This window comes from Hoplias malabaricus, chromosome 9 (genome assembly GCF_029633855.1).
Source record: "Hoplias malabaricus isolate fHopMal1 chromosome 9, fHopMal1.hap1, whole genome shotgun sequence".
Taxonomy (NCBI): domain Eukaryota; kingdom Metazoa; phylum Chordata; class Actinopteri; order Characiformes; family Erythrinidae; genus Hoplias; species Hoplias malabaricus.
The window spans coordinates 29,176,306-29,199,691 of record NC_089808.1 but is presented as its reverse complement, the minus strand read 5'-3'; the positions used below and the strand labels follow the sequence as shown (position 1 = coordinate 29,199,691).

The 23,386-nt window shown below is 36.5% G+C and overlaps 3 protein-coding genes across 3 annotated transcripts; 1 reads left to right on the top strand and 2 right to left on the bottom strand.

The window, feature by feature from the left end:
* Nucleotides 1-849: 849 nt before the first annotated feature.
* Nucleotides 850-5,826, bottom strand: cldn15a (claudin 15a). Its single transcript, XM_066681966.1, has 5 exons — nt 5,610-5,826; nt 3,210-3,374; nt 2,089-2,170; nt 1,128-1,238; nt 850-1,036 (listed from the first exon to the last, which is right to left on the bottom strand). The coding sequence occupies exons 1-5, from the start codon at nt 5,824-5,826 to the stop codon at nt 940-942; spliced, it is 672 nt and encodes a 223-aa protein (XP_066538063.1). The 3' UTR covers nt 850-939.
* A 5,714-nt stretch (nt 5,827-11,540) lies between these two features.
* Nucleotides 11,541-14,500, bottom strand: fis1 (fission, mitochondrial 1). Its single transcript, XM_066681876.1, has 5 exons — nt 14,366-14,500; nt 13,712-13,844; nt 13,472-13,548; nt 12,437-12,542; nt 11,541-12,023 (listed from the first exon to the last, which is right to left on the bottom strand). Exons 1-5 carry the CDS (start codon nt 14,408-14,410, stop codon nt 11,920-11,922), a joined length of 465 nt encoding a protein of 154 aa, XP_066537973.1. The 5' UTR covers nt 14,411-14,500; the 3' UTR covers nt 11,541-11,919.
* Nucleotides 14,501-16,140: 1,640 nt separating this feature from the next.
* Nucleotides 16,141-23,155, top strand: snx15 (sorting nexin 15). Its single transcript, XM_066681735.1, has 8 exons — nt 16,141-16,345; nt 16,870-16,905; nt 18,078-18,198; nt 18,495-18,610; nt 19,682-19,967; nt 20,579-20,731; nt 20,834-21,043; nt 22,479-23,155. Exons 1-8 carry the CDS (start codon nt 16,244-16,246, stop codon nt 22,589-22,591), a joined length of 1,137 nt encoding a protein of 378 aa, XP_066537832.1. The 5' UTR covers nt 16,141-16,243; the 3' UTR covers nt 22,592-23,155.
* Nucleotides 23,156-23,386: the final 231 nt, after the last annotated feature.

The window sequence follows — 23,386 nt, the reverse complement described above, 5'->3', positions numbered from 1 at the left end:
ACCACTTAGCCACTTCAGGGTCACCGTGGGTCCAGAGACCTACCTGGAATCATTGGGCGCAAGGCGGGAATACGCCCTGGAGGAGGCGCCAGTCCTACACACACACACACACTTTGAGTCGCCAATCCACCTACCAACGTGTGTTTTTGTACTGTGGGAGGAAACCGGAGCACCCGGAGGAAACCCACGCGGACACGGGGAGAACACACCAACTCCTCACAGACAGTCACCCAGAGCGGGAATCGAACCCACAACCTCCAGGCCCACAACTACCTGCTGCGCCACCGTGCCGCCCCTAATAAGAAACTATCCAATATATTAATAGTGTTTTAATGTATTGTTTTGTTGTTGTTGTTGTTGTTGTTGTTTGTCCTACTGAATTAAATAAAACAAATCAGCACACAAATACATTCAGGTTTTTAATTTATAGTTGTGTGGCCCAAAAAACAGACTAACACCATAAACACACACAAAAGTGGTAAAAAAAATTGACCTTAATTCGTGAGAAAAAGTTCTAAATATAATCAGCAATAATTATATATCTACATTTTGAATAAATGTCATTCTTACCAAATCTCTGTAAAAGCATTATTACAAGTCCAACATAATTAAAAATATCTGTAAAAAAACAATGTGTTATGATTCAAAGCCTTTTTCTGTGCATCACATTTAAAGATCTGACATAAAATAAGCCTCTAAACTGAACTGATTTTTTTTTTTTTTTTTTTTTTTTGGGAGCGACCAGTATTTACAGTGTAAAATTGATTAATCTCTGCTTCACTAGAACTAACTGATTTAGCCTCCAACTCTGGTGAAAGTCTAAATATTTACATATTTTTATGATAGTGTATGCAGGAGCATATATGCTAACAGAAAGTCAGTGTAATTTTTACACACTGATTTGACCCTTAATGGATGGGTTGGTTATATGGTCTTTGATCAGACATAAGCATTCTTGTCGTATGTGCTTGCAGCCTCTCTCCTGGATGCTGCTCCTGAATATACAGTTCCTCTGGAGGGTTGATAGGGGTAGGCACTAAATAAAAGAATATACACATTAAAAATGCATGTGTAAAATATATGGCATATACATATGCATGTGTATGGAGAGAGAAAGAGAGACTCACGATTTGTTGTCGTCTGTGTTAGATTTGCAGGCAAACATTAGGCACACTCCACCACAGATGGCAAGTATCCCAGAGCACCATCCAATGTAGAGTCCCTCTCCTAACTCATACCTGAATGACAACAACAAAAAACAATACAAAGCATAAATAAAACAACACTACAAAACATACGTACAACATAACTGCCAGCTCTCTCTCTTATAGATCAAGAGGAACTCAAACTATGCCCCCAGGCTATGTTCAATGACAGTAAAACACACATCTGCTCTATACCTCTTACTCAGAGTCAAGGTAACATTCACTCTCCAGTCCACCAATATATGTTGCTACTAAACCAACTTTTGCATTCATTCATTTTTTAGATGTCCCATAAACAAGACAATTTCCTACCTAATTTGGAACATTTTTGAAAAAGACATCTAGAGAGAGAGAGCACATTACTGCAGATAAATATAAATTCTAAATGCTCAGGGGTCATTGTAAGCTTAAGCTCAATAACATCCCTACTGGTTGAACCCAACCTGTCTTTCTCTGTCTCTCACTCTCCATACATCCTTGAAGAGAAGAGTAAGAGTCATCTTCCTCTTCCCCTTAGGGAAATTCCTTTGCTACCTTGTCAAAATGTGCTGCCATAGTGTACTTTTATATGTACAGTTATTTAAATAAAAAAGTATAGGTAACCTAAATGTAGTGTATCTGAAAAGTGAGCAATCACACACTAGTGAGCAATTCTTCAGACACTAGGGCAGTGAACACACACACAACCAGAGCAGGGAGCTGCCAAACACCTCGGTGATCAGGGAGCAGTTTGGGGATTAGGTGCCTTTCTCAAACGCACTTTAGTCGTGGATGATTATTTTCTTGTTAGTCTTGGGAAATGAACCAGTGACCCTTCGGCCTCAAGCTCTCATTTAACTCCAGGGGGCAGCATTCCCTAAAAACTTGAACAGAACCAACTCACTTTGTTCCTGGGAAGAGTGGGTTGAAGAACTCCTGCGTGATGTTGAATGCATACCATGACACAGATATCATCGTACATAAGCCTTTTTTGAAAGAAATAAAAAAAAAGGAAAGAAGAAAAAAACGTTAAAATAATTAAATTTCCTAAAAAAAAAAAAAAAACAGTTTAGATCAAAACCAACCAGCTTTCATACTAGCAGAGAGGGTCCAAACAAAGTATCTGCCTGCGTAAACATGAATAGCAAAAGCTTATCGTAATTTCTACAAAATTCAGAACATTTATTGTGAAAAGCATTGTTACAGACAGCGTTCCACAAACGTCCACAAAGTAAAAAAAAAATAAAATAAATAATTTTCTAAAATTTATTTTCCACAGCCCTAACACTATTGAGGCTGGTTTGAGACGATTACAGTAATTGGAATAAAATCCTGAAGAGAATTTTTAATTCAAATTTTTTCTATTTTCATCTAGTCAGAGTTATCTCTCATTGGTTGTAATTGACATCACTCTACTATCACTATCACTCAAAATCTATCAAATAAAATGGTTACATTTACAGTGAATTTTGGCTAAAACTGCATTTTACAATAAGGTTTGCATTAGTGTGAGCCTGGGCTAATACCTAAAATGCAATGTTAAATATATGGAAAAGGGGTACATATAGGGCACATTCTCTATTACCACTATTTACTTTTATTAATATTGCATATAATATAATATAATATAATATAATATAATATAATATAATATAGCCCCCTCCAGGGTGTGTTCCTGCCTTGTAGACCTACAGCACACCTGAACTGGACAAGCAGTTACAGACAATGAATGAATGAATAATATAATATAATAAAACTCTAAAAATCTGTAGGTTTTGGAAAATTAATATAATTGCTGATCTGTTATTTTTTTTATTTTTTTATTTTTTTTTTTGCACTGGTTTGTATCAGCACCAGTGAGGAAAAAAAAATCAACGGTTGCATAAAACATTGTTTTACAAAGACATACTTGAAATACTTTGTTAAAAGAAAATGGTAATATATATATATATATATATATATAATTAAATTGTGCATTTTTATCCTTTCCTTTCATCCTGTTGAACTGTACCAATGTGTTTCTACCTTGCAAAAAGAAGAAGACGCCCCCTAATGCAGTGAGTTTGCTCTTCAATACGTAATTCTCTCCTCCTGCTTTACAGCACTGCATGCCTATGAGAGTGGCCACCAGCCCAATGCTCCCCATCACCACAGCGGTGATCATAAGAGCCCTCGAAGCCTGGAGATATCCTACACAACACAAATATTTTCTTAAGCTTCCTGTGATTTGATAAAATACTTTTAAAGCCTCTTTCTTTGAGGTCTTTAATCTTCCAGTATGCAGGCTTCTGAAAAGGAAAGTTGCATGCTTTAATGTACACTACTATAGATGCCACTCTTAGGAAATGTTCTTGCAGAACCATCCATTGACACAAGGCTAAATCTTGGCTGGATATATATAAAATAAATTAAATATAAACATAAAATTACAAGTGAAAAAAATTACTGAAGACTAAGAATAAATGTTTGGTTAGGGTTAGAGTATCAATCAATCAATTAGCAGAAATTATATCTAATAAAACTAGATTAGATTAAGACTAGATATGTCTGTGTGTTTGTGAGAAAGACTGTCAGTGTGTTTGTGTGTGTGCACGCACCTGTGGGTGTGTGTCTGTAACTGTGGGTGTTAGTGTGTGGAAACGTGTGTGATTCTTTCAATACATACGAATGAGTGTACACCAATCAACCATAACATTAGGACCACCTACTTGTATTTACACTCCTAGTCCAATCACTCCACTGACCAGACAGGAGCACTTTGCTCCTCTACAATTACAAACTAAAGTTAATCTGTTGCTCTGCACACATTGTTTGCCCCGTTTCACCCTCTTCTTCAATGGTCAGGACCCACATAATACAGTGCATGCAAGGGCCCGCGTGGATCAGACATGGCAGTGATGCTGGAGTTTTTAAACCTTGTGTCCACTCTCTGTCCACTCTGTTAGACACTCCTACCTCACTGGTCCACCTTGTAGATGTAAAGTCAAAGACAGTAGCTCATTTGTTGTTGCACAGTTTGTGTTGGTCGTCCTCTAGCCCTTCATAAGTGGACACAGGATGCTGTAGGCTGGAAGTTTTTGGTTGGTGCACTATTCTCAGTCCAGCAGTGACACTGAGGGTTTTTAAAACGACAGCACAACACACACTAACACACCACAACCACATCAGTGTAAATGCAGCGCTGAGGATGATCCACCACCCAAGTCATAACTGCTTTTTGGTGGTTCTCTGGGGGTCCTGACCATTGATGAACAGGGTGAAAAGGGGCTAAGAAAGTATGAAGAGTAACAGATTTGTAATTATAGATCTACAAAGTGAGTGTAGAAAGAGGTTGTCAAAATGTTGTGGCTGATCTGTGTATGTCTGTGTTGCCTTGTGAAGGACTGGCGCCCCCTCCAGGGTGTATTCCCACCTTGCGCCCAATGATTCCAGGTAGGCTCTGGACCCACCGCGACCCTGAACTGGATAAGCGGTTACAGATAATGAATGAATATTAAAAATGACAAATCCTATGCACTCCATAGCACTGTACATTAAGTCCATCAGGCTGTATTAATTACAGAAAACTGGATAATAATAATAATAATAATAATAATAATAATAATAATAAACATTAAAACCATTAAAAGATTGCAATTATATTAGTCTCACACCTTAAATGTAATCATCTGTAGTCATTTGAACATTTCATAATGCATTTCGTATGGGGGGATTTTTGTACAAAAATTTGTCCGAAATTTGACATGATGAGGCCTAGTGTACTGAGGTATTACCATGTGAAATCTTGTGGCTGTAGTCAAAAAAAAGCACAAGCAACTAGAGTGGGCATAGCATCTATGATCTTGTTAAGTAGCATAGCTGTAGCCTGATATAACCTGGATCAGAGCAATTAGAATGATAAAGATCTTTTATTTTTTTAAATATATTTTTTGTGTGGTGTTAAGCCAGTGAGGTCTACTCATACTATTATACTAATGAGGATAGCACTAACATGCTTAAAATACAGGACTGATAGGGAACATACACAAAAACAGAAAAATAATTAAAGGTGTGCTTATTTATTTATATTTCATAAGTGCAAGGAAATTTAAACACATTTGTTAGGTTATGTTAGATAGGCGTTCCACCACCTTATTACTAATGAGCAATCTACTACAGCCAGGTATATATCAAATCAATAGTACAGCAATAATAGGGGAAAACCCCATATATCCAGCCATATGCATCCATCTTTCTGGGTTTATATATATATATATATATATATATATATATATATATATATATATATATATATATAAATTAACTAGATAACCAGATCTATATTAAAGGAATAGTACAGGTAGGCAGTATATTATTTGATGAATTAATGTAGGGGAAAAAAAGAAACAGAGGGTTTGCTTGGTCAGGGTTAGACCATGGCCCTACCGGACAGTGCAAGGAGTGAAGGGAATTCTCGGCAGTTGTGAACTCCAGTGGAATCAGTAGCACAGGACATCCACAGGTTCTCATACAGAGTTGAAGTGGTGATGACATTGCCGTCCACAGTGGAGGTCTTCCAGTAGCGATTTGGGATGGCCACTCCAACCATCACCCAGCCAATAAATCCAAGCAGCAGAGCTACCACTTCTACAATGGGATCCATTACTGCCTATAGAATGTAGTATTACATATATTCCTCAGTTCTAAGTTATCTACTCCTCTTATTCTCTGTGTCCCCTCAGGATTTCAGAGCAGACAAGTCACAGAGATTAGTTTTTCATAAATTGTCCACAGGGAGAGAGTATGCTCTTGTGGGAGTCAGTAGAGGAAATGTTGAGTTTAAAATGAACAGATCGATGATTTATGATTCAGCTTTGCCCGTCCCATCTCGTATAAGCTGGGTCTCTGAGAATGTTTCACACCCTGAAACTGAGCAGGTGTTTATCAGGAGGCCGAGCAGGCGTCACCAAAGTCCAATGATTAGCTCATGACCTTGGGAGCAAACTCACACCTCTGTGATGCACCAAAAGTTGTTTTTATTGCTTGGTCTGCCTATTAAAGGGAATAGGAACTCAAAGGCATTTCCCCATCTTTCCCAACGGTTTAAATCAGTGCTGTAAACTGTAATGTAAATAAACATAGTAAAGTGTATTTCATCTGTCCTACACTGTCTATTTTTTTCCTGAGTTTGTCATACTGGAAATACATAAAATAAATGTATGCCATGTTTACTATTCCCAAAAAGTTTAATTCATACAATAAATAGTAACTGTATTAGTTTTATTAATAATAGTTTATTATAATAGTTATTTAAGTGTTTGCAAATTTTGTAAATGAGCTAATATTACAATCAAAACAAAGGCATAATTATTTAAGTATATTACATCACTGGTTTTACTGTTCCTGTGAATACCAGTTGGAAAAAATTGCATTTTGGCACATGCTCTCATATACAATGCCCAATCTGGGTAAAGTGAAAAATGAAAAAGATTACATCCTTTACAAAGAACAAACTTCTACTCATTTTTTACTGCTAATCCTGTATCAGAAATTAATCTTCAGCATTGCTCAGAAGGGCGTTATGTTTTCCCCTTATTTAAAAATGTGCCATCTGGATTTAACTTGATAGTAACCCAACGGATTTCTTGTACATTATTTATGTGAGAAACATGGAAAAATACACATATTCTACTTACATGATCCCTCATCAATAATGTTGGGCTTGTAAATAGAAACCCGAGGACATGCAGAAACTAATTAATCATCTCCAGATCAAACCTACGTGAAGTGAGCAATCTCCTCTGAACTTCTAAGCAAACCATGAAAATCTAACTAAAGAGATTTTTCACCTTTTTTGTCCATAGGTATAACAACACTAAGCCACTATGTTTAAGGAACTTAGTCATGAACTGTGTTGCAAAATGTTTATGGTTGGCATGTTTACAAGGGCCTGGTTTTTATGGTCCTGTTTGAAGACAATAATTGTTTTCACACTATGGACTTGCAACAACCCTTAGCACGCTGAATGTCAGGGACATGGCCCTGTATGTTAATGAGGCTATTTACTCAAGTAATTGTTAAATGAATTAAAAATCATGAGCTGAGATTTAATAATGTATGAGAAAACTGCAAAGCATATGTTGACTTTCACTCGTTGAAATCTACAGGATGTAAATGGAAAAACATAAATATAAGTAAATTATGCTCTATGTACTGTTAGTATGTCAATCTCACGCTTTGTAACTAATGTTCAAAGAGTACATTAGTACATTAGAGTATATTAATAGGCCAAGCTTGGCAATTTATTAACTTCTGTCAATTAAAACTATTTTGAAAAATAATCTTGGCATGTCAATACTAAGCTTAGTCTATATAGTATGATAATTTGTGAAAGAAGCTCGCCTACCAGGCACCTAGTCATCATTCACTTTTACCTTAGTTAATAAGTAACAACAGCCTGCATCAATAAAGCAACTTTACTAATGACAACCATAATCTCATGTGTTATAAAAACACGCTACATACAAAAATCAGCTTAGATCTTTTGATGGATATGTCAATGATACTTTCCAGTTGCCCACATCACTGGATGGACAATTGAACATGGGTTGAAGTTAGGTCTATAGCTTACAAAGCCATTGGTTTCTCTCAATGACCAGGTAGAGCTGACCCAAATTATAGGAGGTTTTTCTTTTTTTTTAAGAAGATTTTATGGCCTGAAAGTAAAACAAAATAGTTATAATTTAACTATGAGTTGGTGTTTTATAAGAATAGAGAAGGCAGGATATTGATATTGATCCAGATCTTCTAGAATTGAAACCAATAACAATACTGTTATAAATAATAAATTAGATCTAATTTCATGAATATGTCCTAAATTTATTAAAAAAAAAAAAAAAAAAATATATATATATATATATATATATATATATATATATATATATATATATATATATATATATATATATATATATATATATATATAAACATGTTTCTAAATCCACAGTAGAAAAAAGAAGTTTAATCTTTGAGAAGCAAACAAAACAGAAAACATGGCATAGTGAATAAAACCAGAACAAAGGGAAACCATAAAAGGCTAATACTACAAAAGAAAATGCAAGGAACTAGAAACAACAAAGGGGAAGAAACAAAGATTAAATTCACAAGAATAAAATCTCAAAAATAACTCACAAAACTAACTATATGTGATACTACACACTCACAATATATTTTTTAAATTTATCTTTACACTTATATAGCACCTTTCTAGACACCCAAGGATGCTTTACAATCCACACTGCTTAGAACACTCAATCCACACACTGGTGAGAAGCGGCAGCCAAACGCACACAGCGTACTCTCGACCAGGAACGACCATCCACCTGGAGGACTGCACCGGGCACTAGGATTTCACCCAGGACAGAGTGCCAATCCATATCTGGGCGCACACACATTCACTCACACACTCATTCACCAGGACAGTTATTAGACAGAAGCCAATTCACCTACCCTCCATGTTTTTGGACTGTTTTTGGGAGGAAACCGGAGCCCCCGGAGGAAACCCACGCAGACACAGGGAGAACATGGACACTCCACCCAGATGGGACTTGAACCCAAGATCCCAGGGCTGAGAGGCGAACGTGCTAACCACTAAGCCACCGTGCCTCCAATATCAAGCTAAAGACAAGACAAAGAGAATTAATACAGTGCAGAATTGAAAAGGACCCCTCTGGAACAACTGGCAAACTTGGTAACTGACTACCCTCAGGTCTAGAATATTAGAAGGGAGGGGCAAGGAACAAAAACAAAAACAACTAATCATATGGACTGAAAACACATGTGAACAAAAAAGCTCAGCAGAAAGTGATGAGAAGTGGTTGGGGATGCAGGAATAGAGAGAACAGGATGGCCAAAGGAACCAAAACAGACAGGAAGAGTAGCTGCATGGAGAATAAACATAGGAGGATTAGCTGCACAGGGAGCTGACACAGTAGAAGCAACTGCACATGGTGGCAGCACAGGTAAGCAACTGCTAGGAGAGTAATCACAGTAGAATCAGCTGCATGGCAAGCCTACACAGGAGAAGCAGGTTCATAAGGGGCTGGCACAGACAAGACAAACACTCTGCAAGCATTTGAAGCGTTGCTCTGGGGGTTGGCACTAGAGGATGTTCACAGAGGCAGGTGGACCTGCAATGATATCTATAGAGGCAGACTGGAGGCAGGAGGAGTGGAAATGATATCCACAGAGATGGGCGGTAGCTAGAGTGCTCCATGCCTACTGTGCCATAATCAGAAATTCCTGATGGAAAAGTAAATTGTAGCTGACTGCTTATACAGAGGCTGGAGCCAGACTATACGTCCGGCCAAATTTTCCTCCCCATGGAAGGATGTCACCTTAGCTGCAGCATTTCCTTTGCTAACTAACAATCAAATCCAGACTTGATGAATATGTTATTTTCAGATGCATACAGTGTTATACTCTTTATATTGCTATACATATACTGTTTAGCCTTTAGTATTTCATCATTTTTATCATATAGAAATTCTGTAGAGGAACTTGAGCTGCATTTATGTATGAAGGCTACTATACAAGTAAAGATTATTATTATTATTTATTATGTTGGTGTTGTCATTGTGTGTAAATGTCCCCAGAGCCAGTGTCCAGAGCCAGTCCTGATTCTCCATGACCTCTCGGCAGCGTTTGATACAGTTGCCAACTTTATCCTCCTACCCATCCTCACCTGTCTTGGAATCACAGGATCTGAATGGTAGTGGTTTGCATTGTACATAGAGGAGCGCTCTTACCAGCCAACCTGGCAGGGGTCCCACATCTTCTCCATGGAGACACACTGGCATCCCACAAGGCCCGGTGCTTGGCCCTCTTCTTTTCTCACTACGTTTGATCTTGTGGTGAAGAAATGTCCTGTCTTGGGTTCTCTTCAGTGTTGTGTGTATGATACAGCCGTTATTCTCCATCTTCTGACTACTGATGATTTTGGTCAAAACTTAATCTGTACCAAGAGCCCTTCAAGCTTCAAGTATAGTTCAGCTTGACACACCATCCTTCATTATACATGGATGACAAGCACCCAGACCTTTTCTGTCCTGGCACCTAAGTGGTTCAACAAAATTCCCCTAAGTGTCTGACTGGCAGAATCATTTGCCGTCTTCAAACAATCAGATTGATATAGATAGCCATACCTACTTTTGTGTTTGGCATTGTCTAATGTTGATGTATCTTTTGGATTCTAGCCTATACAAACTAGATAAGGATATTTTCTGATTAACGACTGAAGCACATTTGCAGCGCTGTATAAGAGCAGCTGCTAAATGAACCAGAAACTTCCCATTTTCATTGTGTACATCCATCAGCATTGAAATTATCTACTTGTTTCTGCCTTTACTGTCCATTTTAACAGCTCAGTCTATTACATATTGGTGCACTTTGAGGTTCTACAATTACAGCCTGCATTCCATTTTTTCTCTCTATGTTAGCCCCATTTCACCCTGTTCTGTAATGATCAGGAGCACCAAATGGGAAACATTATATGTGTGGTTTATCATTCTGAGCAATCCAGTGACACCGACAAGAAGATGATGTGTTAGCTTTTCACTGGTTCATGTAAATCAGACATTACTAGGATTCTGGATTTTTAAACACCCCAGCGTCAATGCTAGAAAACATTTCATATATCAAAAGTATACAGCCAAAAGTGTACTGTGAGCAGCGTCTCATGACCACTTATGAAGAACTAAATGATGACTAACAAAAACTGTGCAGCAACAGTTGAGCTTCTGTCTCTGATTTTACATCTACAAGGTGGATCATCAAAAGTAAGTGTTTCTAATACAGTGACACAGGGTTTAAAAGCTTCAGCAGCACTGCTGCTTCCAATCCACTCATAAAAGCACAAGAGAAAATAACACAACAAAAGTTTGGGCTAACTTAAAAACTGTTTCCAACAAGGAGGCCAAAAAACCTAAATGACTTACAAAAGTCCTGTCATCCAGAATGGGTTTAAATAACATTGAGGGACATTTGCAAAGCTACCCTAAGGATTTGATTTAAATTAAGCAGTTAAAGCAGCCAAGATAGAAATATCTAAGTGGAAATCTGATATAAAAAACAAAATATCTGTATATAAACCTGAAAAAAGCTCTTAGTTGTTATTTTGAAATGACTACTTGTCCAAACGAGATACATTCTCTAACACAGAAAACAAAAACGCTCTGAAAATAGCGAGTGTAAATAAGCAGTTTGGGTTTAGCTATAAGCTCCACTGCAAGCATAATCAAGTACAAATCCAGATCACCCGACTTGTAAAAAAAGAGAAATAACAGCATGGAAACAGATTTCTCTATTGTACAGACTGCATTTAATGTAAAATGTAGAAACTCAATCATATATATTAAAGGTGTTACTCTGTAATGACTGCATAACTAGACTTGCCAAAACCAAAATTAGTTTCAAAATGTGTAAAGGAAAATATATAAATCATGTATACATTTCACTCATATTAATACGTTTGTGCAAAATGAGTAATTATGAGGCTTCATTTTTAGAAGGTCAAGTAAGGTCAAGTTAAAAGAAAAAAGATAACAATTCATAGCATAAGATTTATAACATAGTACTGAGTTCAGTCACTCCCTTATATCACCAGTGACACCATGTGATTAACTTATGGTAAACCAGTCTCTGCTGTTGGTAAGGATTTCCTTCTATTTCTTTTTCTTTTAAAGGGGTGTTGGAACAATCATTGGGATTTTGCAGATTTGGATACTGCCATCCCAATCAGTCCTGCTATTCCTGCCACACCCAAACCAATGCCCCCAACAATTGCCATACCAACGAGTCCATCTGAAAAAACAAGAGGGAAAGAAAATGATCAAAATTTTTCACTGTAGCATGTTCAGTACAGCATACACACTATACAACCAGTACTTCGCTAACATAAATCTTAGAAATGCAATTGTGATGTGAATAACTATGTTTATGCCTGCTGACAATCATAAAAACTAATATGTCTCTTTCTTCAAACAGATATCAGCAGTGCTTCCAGTTAAACTTACTGTTAAACTTGTATTGTTACTGCATATTCATAACTTGTGCAAAGTCTTCTACTATTAATTCCATTCCATAACATACCATTAATTCATTAAATACTATTTTGCATTAATATGATATTGGCCGTCATAAAACATTATATATTTATTTATTTATTCATTCAGCTGTTATAAAACTAATAGTCAGTCCAGACAAATAGACGGCACCTTTCTGTAGGGCCTTGTTGATAAGCTTCTCCATTTCAATTGCCTGCTTATTTCCTGGTTCGTTTCTGAGCAGAATGCGAATGTATTTTAGAGCTCTTTCATATTCCTAAGAAAGGAGTGAACAAAAGAGAGAGAGCATGAGAGAGAAAGAGAGAGAGAAAATTAATAAACATTCAGATTTTACTGATGGTTATGAAACATCAAGACAGTACACTATGGTAATCCATTTCAATAAGACAGCACAATTGGTAAAACCATCGTTCCATAGTGACTAACACAGCAGAACCATGCAGCACACACCTGTGCAATTAAACGGGCAGCAGAGTGTGACCAAATGGGCAGCTCAGCAAGAACCAATGAGCAGTGCTTCACTTCCCAATGAGCAGCATACAGAGAATCCATGCAGCATTCTTGAAATGTTTGCCATTTCATTTGTGCAGTCTTTTTGAAATGCATAAAATGCATGAAAAAATGTATGAATGTATCAAACAGGCTCAAAAGATAATTTGCTTTCAAGCTTGCAATATTAATGATGAATTAACCCTAAGTTAAAAGTAGGAAACTGGTCATCTGAGGATTTGTTATTTTGGATCAATGTTCAATTGAAGCTACAAAGTAATATGAGTAACTAATGTCCATGGTGTATGGACCTTATCATAATTGTAAACTGTAAAGCCAAGGTTAACCAACTACTGTATTTATGTGGAGGCTCATCCAAAGTAAATGTAAATTATATATAGTGAAGTGGTACTTTATCACTATGACTGTGTGACCAGCCACACTTATTAATGTCATAAGCTGAACTTGGAATTTTGAAGACTGTCCCAGCTTTCCAAGCAATAAATTCCAGTTGAAGGTGGGGGGCAGTATTTTTCCCAAGTTGGATAGATCAATGCAACATTAATACACCACTGAAAACAGGTCATGTTAATGAACACTAGTCACTGATGCCCACTTAAGGTGTCACAGCATCATGAATTTGCCTCAGACACACATTTTCACAGGGCAAAATAAATATTAACTTATTATCCTCACCTTGAGTCTGTAGTTTGCAACAGCTAAATAGAAGAGAAAGTCTCTCTGGTCATTTTTTGTGCTTTTTTGCAACAGCTCTGGAAAAGTAAAATGAACATACAATAAAAATACAGCACATTGTCACATGTCTACATGAGACCCACTGAAAACTTTATGCTTTGCTTGACAAAAATGTGAAGAGTTAATACTTCAGTGGTAACAACAGAATGTGTCTTGGTGTTGTCTAAATAACCAACTTACCCTCCATGAGCTGAATGCCTTTCCTGATGTCATTACTGTGTTTACTCCTTACCAAACACCATGCATATTCAAATTTGGTTTCTTTGGACACAGGTCCTTTTGCCACCTCTGTGTTGTATTTATTCTCAAACCTCTGTCAAATAAAAAAGAAGCTGAAGAACTAAAAGAAACTGAAGAACCAAAGAAATTGTGATTACAACTGAACTCACAAATGTCAAATTCTTCTGTCACTGATTTTTCATCATCCCATAGTCATTCCATAGTTACCTAAGAACCATATATATATATATATATGTACTGAAATCCCTATTACAGGCCAGTGGGGCACCAGTGATATTGAAGCTGTAATTTTAATGTAACAATATTACGTAGTGATTGATAGAAAGAACATATAATATTTACATGTTTGTCTACATGTAGCCCTAGCTACACAGGGGCCAAAACTATAAACTAATAAATAAGTCAACGACGTCACCGTGAAGATATGATGTAATGCGATGAAGCCTCTCTCTCTCGCTCTCTCTCTCTCTCTCTTTCTCTCTCTCTCTACCAGTGTCTCAGAATAAAAACATGCTTTCTCCTTCCTCAATCTACTTTCTGTCAAAAAAACAAAAACAAGACACAGATATGGACCGCAGAGTAAACTCGGTTTACCTTTAAATCCTCAGGAGCGACGACGTCTGTCACTACCTCTTCCATATTTCCGTCAACTCTGTGCTAATCACAAAATAAAAGTCACCGAAAAGCGTTCACTCCCAGATGTGCGCAGTGAAACACAGAAAAACCGTGGGATTTAGTTCCTAAGATTTGCAGATCCTGGAACCTATTTTTAAACACAATATAAACTTTATACATGCAAACACACATGCCAATATATGTAATCTCACCATAAATTTCCTGTATTAAAATAACAAAAACAATACGGAAATAAAGAAATGTTACAAAATATTTTTGTTTTCATCATCATCATTATTTTCTTTGCCGCTTAATCCATTTCAGGGTTGCGGACATTTTTGTTTTGTATAATTTTATTTATTTGTTTTTTATATTTTTTTTGTACAATATATTGTATAATTTTCTTGCAATTTGTAGGATACACATCGTTGAATGTAAAAATGCCAATATTGTTTCATTAAAATGAAATAGTATTTGTTTTTATTAAAATAAATTTTTAATTAATATTTAAATGTATATTATAAAATTGTACTTATAGAACACATAATTCACCAATATTTGGTTTAATATAATATTTAATAATATGAATATAAAAATTCAGTGTCTATATAGATATAAAACACCATATTAAAATATCAATACTATATGTAGAATGAAAGACATCTGAGATAAACAAAAATGTAAATATGAACAAAATGGAGTGCTGTGCAAATCATTTAAACCCTATAGTTAATGATAAAATACAAACACAACATGCTGAAAAATGTCACTGCAAAATGTGTGCCCATATTTAAATATATACCAACAATACACTTCAAAATATTTAACATTGTTAAAATCAAAACAAAGAAGAAAACGAGTAAAAATAGGTAACAGTTCACCCCTCTGTGTTTGGATAATAGTAAATCTGTTGAATATAATATCCTTATATTATAGATATAGTACATCATTAAAAGATTTTGATAATCTGAAGAAATTACTGTATGTAAGAAATTGAATGGTATATTTGGATGGCACTGCATTAAAAACAAATGATTCATGCATTATTGCATGGTGTACTTCCCAAGATTTTTGTCTGTGAACAAACACTACCAAGCAAAGATGAGATACGTAACATCCCCAAACACTGCTGTGTCTTGGAGAGGGACCATCTGGAGGTTTAATGCTTTGTGATATGTACAGGTTTGGGAGGAATTATTGATTATCAATTATTATTATTTCAGCAAGACAATGCCAATCACATTCTGCAGTTATTAAAGCATGGGTTGGCAATAGAAGAGTCTCGTCATTAAGGCCTATTCAAGGCCTATCAGTCAATAAAAACATTATGAACGTTATGAAAACATTAAAAAAATAATTTTTAAACATTATTAAGCAATGATGGGGAAAAATGTATCAGAAATAAAATTAGTGTCCTCAGTTCCCTCTTGTTTATTTATTTATTTATTTATTTATTTATTTATTTTCAGTGTTGTTAAAAACAATGCGATAAAGCACAGACTTGCCCTGGTCCCAAATTTTTAAATATGTGTTGTTGGGATAAAATTCAAAATGGTCATATATTTAAAAAAAAAACAATAATAATAATAAAATAAAAGAACAGTAGAAGCTATGTGTTTCAACATTTCCTGTTGTATTCGTATTTTTTTTTCATTAAATATAATCTATAACTATTTGCACATCATTTTTTCGTTCGGTTTTTGTATGTTTTCCCGCCTATCGGTGACGCCATTGGAATACGTCACTAAGCAGGAAATCTGTCTGAGAAAATCCTGACAGAACTGGATAGTTGAGACGGAGGGACAAAATGAGACTGTGTTTCTTGTAGAATTAATTTATGAATCTAGATATTTGACAATGGCGAGAAAGACAAAGAAAGAAGAGTACTACCGTTTCTTCGCCGTTACAGACCCAAGAACACACGAGAAAGGATACACAGAGTATAAAGTGATGGCAAGGGTTGGTAAACAACAGAGATAACTGTTCACAGTTTACTGTTCATTAACAGTTCAGTAAACAGATTGTGAGAGAACTGATTCTTTTCAAGTGACTGTGACAATTTCTATGGTCGGACACGCGGTGTTTTAGTAGATTTCTCTGGCATGCGTTTAACTGTAATATATATGTAAACAGTGACATATTGTAAAGAAATATGTGTTCTTCTGCTAGTTGTTTTGTCTGTATTTAATATTACTATGGGGCTATTGTTCATTGCGTGACTCAATAAATCTCGTGACCCAGGGCATGAGAGGAGACCCCCGTGACCAAATCTGGCTTTGAGTTCATTGGCTGGATTTTTAAACCACACATCTTTCATCACAGAGCTTTAAGCTGGCATTAGATTGGCATTGTTATGAGCTGCTTCAACGCTAGACTTTGTCCCCAAACACTGACATATCACATTTTATTATAATGATCATTTTCCAAATGTTTATTTCTTCAGTAATATATGAGTTGTGATTCCTTTTCCTCTCTCTTCACAGTTTGTGTCAAAGAAGAGACCAGAAGATGTGAAAGAGGTGGGTTTTGATCCTGTCTGGTTATTTAGCAACTGACTGATTATTTATAGTGCAACTTAATTATATTTGTATGGCACCATCTACAGAAATCCTGGTATTATCAGAGAATCTCATGCTGCACAATGTCCTCCGTAAAAGGCTGCAAAAAGTATCAAAGAACAAAAATGAATTCAATCCTGTTAGCGGTTATATTATCTGTATGTTTATATATCATGGTGTGTGGCGTGCTTAAGTATTTTGAGTATAATAGTTTAAGCTTATTTCAATGGAAGTGGTACCATTAAAATTGATGCTCAAAGTTTGACCATTGTTAATGATGTAAGAAAAAGCCAATGGTAATGTGCTATATCTAGTATTGACAAAACATTGTTTAAATATTTGATAACCAAATTTCAGTATACAATAATTATCAATGTCAATGTGGGGTGGCACGGTGGCGCAGTAGGTAGTGTCGTAGTCACACAGCTCCAGGGACATGGAGATTGTGGGTTCGATTCCAGCTCAGGGTGACTGTCTGTGAGGAGTTTGGTTTGTTCTCCCCGTGTCCACATGAGTTTCCTCTGGGTGCTCTGGTTCCTCCCACAGTCCAAAAACACACGTTGGTTGGTGGATTGGTAACTCAAAAATGTCTGTGAGTGTGTGTGTTGCCTGTCAAGGACTGGCGCCTCCTCTAGGGTGTATTCCCACCTTGCCCAATGATTCCAGGTAGGCTCTGGACCCGCCATGACCCTGAACTGAATAAGCGCTTACAGATAATGAATGAATGAATGTCAATGTGCCAATAAACATGCTTGATGAAAATTCAAGGAGGATAAATTACTTAAAAACATGTTACCAACTTAATAACATTGAATCCGTTGAACAAATACATAGTGTTTCTTTGTTTGTAGCCTTTAAAAAGATCCAAAAAATGTATGTGTTTTGTGCCATTTTTGTGAAATCTTTTGATGAATGGACCAATAGAAATGCTCTAAAATCTTTTAACACTGAATTCCATTGAATGTATTCTCCTGTATAGTTACTACTTCGGACATTCATGTTTTTTATTTGACAGTGACAATATGCAAAATACCAGCCTTTTACCAAGCAGTATTACTTTAATTAGTCTCAGTAATTTGTTGACTGCACAGTTCACAGTAACACAGCAAGTGTTGCAATGATTTGATTATCAGATAGTGGTATGGAGAAGATATACCGAACTGAAGAAGCTGCATGGAGAGTTGGCTTACACACATAGGAACCTGTTTAGAAGACAAGAAGAGTTTCCCCCTTTCCCCCGGGCACAGCTGTTTGGTAAGACCAAACTACACTGCTGCTGGGGGGCATTGTAGTAGCTGTAAACAATATCATCACTAATATACCAAAACCTTGACATCATTCAAAAAATCTTGCAAATGCTATTTTATTACATCATCTCTTCTTTGTCTATGGGTGGAGGAAAAATCCACCCCACCCCCATTTTATGTGTTTTTTTTTCACTCTTGTTATTCTTTTATTCTCTCTCTCTCTCTCTCTCTCTCTCTCTCTCTCTCTCTCTCTCTCTCTCTCTCTCTCTCTCTCTCTCTCTCTCTCTCTCCCCCCCCCCTCAGGTCGGTTTGATGGAGCAGTGATTGAGGAGAGAAGAAAGGCAGCAGAAGCCATGCTGTGCTTTACTACAAACATTCCAGCACTGTACAACAGCCCCCAGCTCAAAGAGTTTTTCAGGGTCAGAATTCCATGTGTACATAGACTCACACCTTCACACACTGATTGTGACTATTCTCATATTCACTATGAGTCAGCAGTTTTCATCATCTAAGCTTTTCAGCATTTTTATTTTCCTTGTTTATTAGTACATTTATATAGTTATGTTGTCTCTGGTCTGCTAATGCTTGCGCATGGGCATTTGAAAAACTTGTCATGCCTGTGAAAGATATGGCTGTCATATATATTTATTTATAATTATTCATTTACACGTTGTAAAATTAAATAAACCATCAGAGTTGTAAACCCAAACTTTGGATTTTCTACAACATGGTGATATGCCTTTGAGTATTACAAGATAAAACATTGTAGTTGTGTTTTGAGAGCCTTTAATCTGAAGCTTAACTGATAGATAGAATACAATTAATAAGTTACAATAACTGGTATATACCATAACCAAAGACAACAAACATTTGTTTATTTCGTTTTTTATTTGAACACCACAGCAGTTCTTGTATTTGTGCAGTGTGAAGCAAAGACCAGTAAGCTAATAGCAATTGAATGATATACATTCAATATAAGACTTAAACAATTTTAAACATACTGTGTCATAAAATGTTCAGAAAATACTTGTGGCAGACCAATTAATTGTAATATAAAGCTGTATAAATAAAAGTGTATTACACAGCTCTAGGGTCCAGGGTTTGTGGGTTCAAACCCCACCTCAGGTGACTGTCTGTGAGGGGTTCTCCCCATGTCTTTCTGAGTTTCCCCTGGGTGCTCAGGTTTACTTGCACACTCCAAAGGTACAAGTGGTAGGTTGATTGGCCATGCCAAGTTGTCCATAGGTGTGAGTGAGTGTTGCCCTGTGATGGACCAGCACCCCATCTAGGATGTGTTCCTACCTTGCTCCCATGACCCTGAACTGGATATGTGGTTACAGACTATGAGTGACTGAATGAATGAATAAAATATAATTTTGGTAAAATATTTAGTGGATCTAACACTGTTGTATATTGCACAGCAACAAAGCACATTAGTAAAACCTATCACTTTCCACTAATCTTGTTTTTTTCTTTTCACACTCACTCAGGGAGGAGAGGTGAGGAGACCATTAGATCCTTCCCCTGTCTCGTCCTCTAATCCCTTGCCTCCCCCTCTCATCCCCTTACCAGAGGGGGGCACTGGGCTGGTTGCAGAAGAGGAAACAGGGAGGGAAGCTCCTCTCCAAGCTCAGGAACTGGAATCCAGCCTGGGAGAAAAAGAATTGGGCGAGACGGAGGTGGCAGTGGAGGCTCTCAGTGACATGGAGAGCAGCCCAGTAGAAGAGACACATAGAGAGAAGGGAGTAGGAGAGAATATCAGCAAAGATGCCACGGGTGCATTTTCATTTCTAGTTTATCCAGTTTTTTTATGAGTTTAAAAATGTCAACATGCACTTAGAATTTGCATTCAAACAACCCAACTGACCTTTACTTTAAATAGGTGGTAGCACATAGTAAAGGACTTAGTCATATGCCATTTAAAGACATTTATTTTGTAATAACTTAATGAGAATTTTTCAATTTTAATATAACTTAAAAAAGAGAAATAAGCTACTTAACTGACCCATATAGGGAGTCTTAATATTGCATTTTGTAGTGATTACAGAAATATTTTGTTAAAATATCATTGCTCTTCATAGAAACTATCAATCTCAGTTTTTTTCTGTTTTAATTTCTATACAACATCTTAATACATTAGCTGTTATATACTACAATGTATCTTTAGACTAACCTCCACTAAAATGCATGGCTTCTGTTATTTTCTTTTTTCTTTTTTTCTTTTTGGAAAGTATCAATATGCAAGCAATGTCTTGAATAGGTGAGAGAGTAGTTCAACACTTTCTTTTGGCAAAATCGTCATGTTTTTTTTTCCTAGTCAGTCATGGAAATGACCTATAATGCTAATTGGCTCATTTGAATTCTGTCTCTTTATCTTGTGTCTATAGAAGTTGCCTGCCCGGAGCCCTCGGATTCTCAAGGTGATCAATCTGAGGAGTTTGATTTGCTGTTTGACTGTGCATCTGAGGACCCAGTGGACAGCACTCTGCCCCCACTCTCAGTGAAGGACCTAGCCATCTTTGATCCATGTGCTAAAGAAGGTCTTTACTAACCATACTTGCTTTCCTCTGTGCATCTCTTTAACACATTCATTGCAGAATTGCTTTTTGTTGTTGGCTCATTCTTTTCATCTTGTCTTTCAGATGAATCTTGTGAATCTCCTGCTCATTCTGAGCTCTTGTCTTTGAAACTGACAAATTCCGATTGTGCTAAATGTGGTGAAGATGATGGATATGTGGCCTGGGCAACCAAAGAGCTGAGTGCAGCTCATGAGAGAGAGAACGAAGGAGAGTACAGTGCAGCAATATTGAAATACAGATCAGCAGTGGACATCCTAATGAAGGGTGTGCAAGGTGAGAAAAGTAAGGTCTATATGGAGAGAGTGTAGAATGGGATCTTCTTTGGCATCTTGTGGGTGAGCATGATTGTGCTTACAGGGCTCTAAACTGAGCAACAGCTACATCCAGGTTCAAACGATTATTAGACCGTACAGATTTTCTGCACTAATTTTGTCTTTATGCTTTGATGCTTAATATTTATGTTCTTATGTGGGATGTTTGTTAGTGTAGACAAACCCTGAAAGGTCTCACATGAGTCAATGATGAGCATGAGCCTCACACAACATGGCCATTATCAAAAAAGTCTTATTTGTGAAATATTCCATTACAGAGGAAGCAATAAAAAAGAACAAACATTGTTTGTAATGATTGTTTGACTTTATTTAGGGAGCTGAACAAATCAGTGTTCCACTAGCCCTCTGTGAAATATAGTCCCTTCTGCTGTCCAGTACTATTTTTTCTCTAAGTCAGCTGACATGCTAAATTTGGATGGTGATGACTTTATGTCCTTTGCATAGTGACCTCGTTTACACCTGTCATTAACCTATGTCCTGGGTTATCTGACCAAAATGGATAATACAAAATGATGGAATGTGGATGGGGAACAACACGTTAAAGTAACCATCAGATATGATCAGAAACAATTAACACTGCATAACATTTGCATTCTCCTGTGTCCCTTATAGCAGCAAATGACCATTTAAACTGTGTTGCCACAGCAGAGCTGAATATTGCCCCTGAAAGCTACTTCACAGTTAGTTATTACACGTTTTTATGAATTTTATTTTCTTATGCCTGAAATATTTTTATACTAGTTTTCAGGTGTTTTTAAGTCATAATTTATTTGTATAAACACAACTGGAAAGCAAAATAGTATCCAAAGTAAATGTGTTTTTATAGTATGTAAAATTAACTTGTATTGTAGAAATTTTAACCTCTGTTTTCCATCCCCATATTAATAAAGAAGCAAGTTTTATTAGAAAAATCTCTAAGAAAAAAATCACTTCTATAAAATGTTTTACCTAGAAATTAAGTAAATGAAGGGGAATAAAATCTGCACTGTTATTGGATGATGAAAAGGGGTTAGGGTAAATGTATAGCAGGCCAAATGAAATGTCCAGTTTTTGACAGGCCTTTGATACATGAATATTATGAAAAGGATGTGTTAATTCTAGCCAAATATCAGATTTTTGCCATGTCAGCTATGGATTATTTAATCAACATAGCAAAAGTGACATTTTACATATATTTACATACCATTACTGTATATCTATTCATTATACACACTTTAATGCTGTTAGTGGCAGTGAAAAGAAGGCAGAATACCTTAGTGTTCTTCAAAAGGCATAACCTGAGATGGAATGTATGAAGTGAATTGGAACATTGTTCACATATTTGGCTTTGTTGTTACAAGGGCATGAACAGTAATACATTTTCTCTCCTTCTGTAGGAGAGGTGAATGCTCAGCAGAGGGACACAGTGAAGAGGAGGATAGCTGAGTGTCTTGAGCATGCAGAGAGACTGCTCGGCTTACACAACCCCACTCAGCATCAAAATACATAGAAAACACACGTACACACACATTTTTACTGTACTAGTAGTGCCACTCCCATGGAGTCACAGCACTATAAACATACATTCACATGCACACACTCTCTTACACATGCACACCCAAAAACACTTTCACAAACTTCAGTGTAACTCTTCAACAACAGTCAGTACAGGCCAAAAATACACACACACACATTCTCTCTTTGCCCTCATATTTTAAAAATCATACAAACTTGGTACAGAGATGATTTTAACACTACATTCTTCACTATATGGCACTTTGACTGGTGACAACATTTTTCCCTACAAAACTATTGTTCCAGCTTTCAAAACACAACAAAATTCCTCTGAGATGAGTCCAATTTACACAGTTAATTACATGTTGTTTTCTCAAATGAAGTAATTTGTTTGAAATCAAGCCGTGTGGTGGTGTTATATTTTTATTTTTTGTAAATAATGTGAAAAACGCATTGTTATATATCATTTCAAGTATATTTTTTACACTACCACCAGATGTCCTTATTGAGCATCGGGAATAAACTAGCATTTGGGAGACGTGAAAAGGGAATTCCACCAGTAATTTAAAATGTATGCGTGATTCAGGTGTAAAGGATGTAAACAAAATCATTCAGAGTGTTCTGATTGGAAATGCACTGTTCTTCAGAAGTATACTGAAATAGATTTTTATCTAGTCCTGATTATATGAATCTGATGTCTGAAGCTTTTAATGCCGTTAAAAATTTCATTTGTATTCAAAAGTACTCCCCCTCCAGGGTGTATTCCCGCCTTGCGCCCAATGATTCCAGG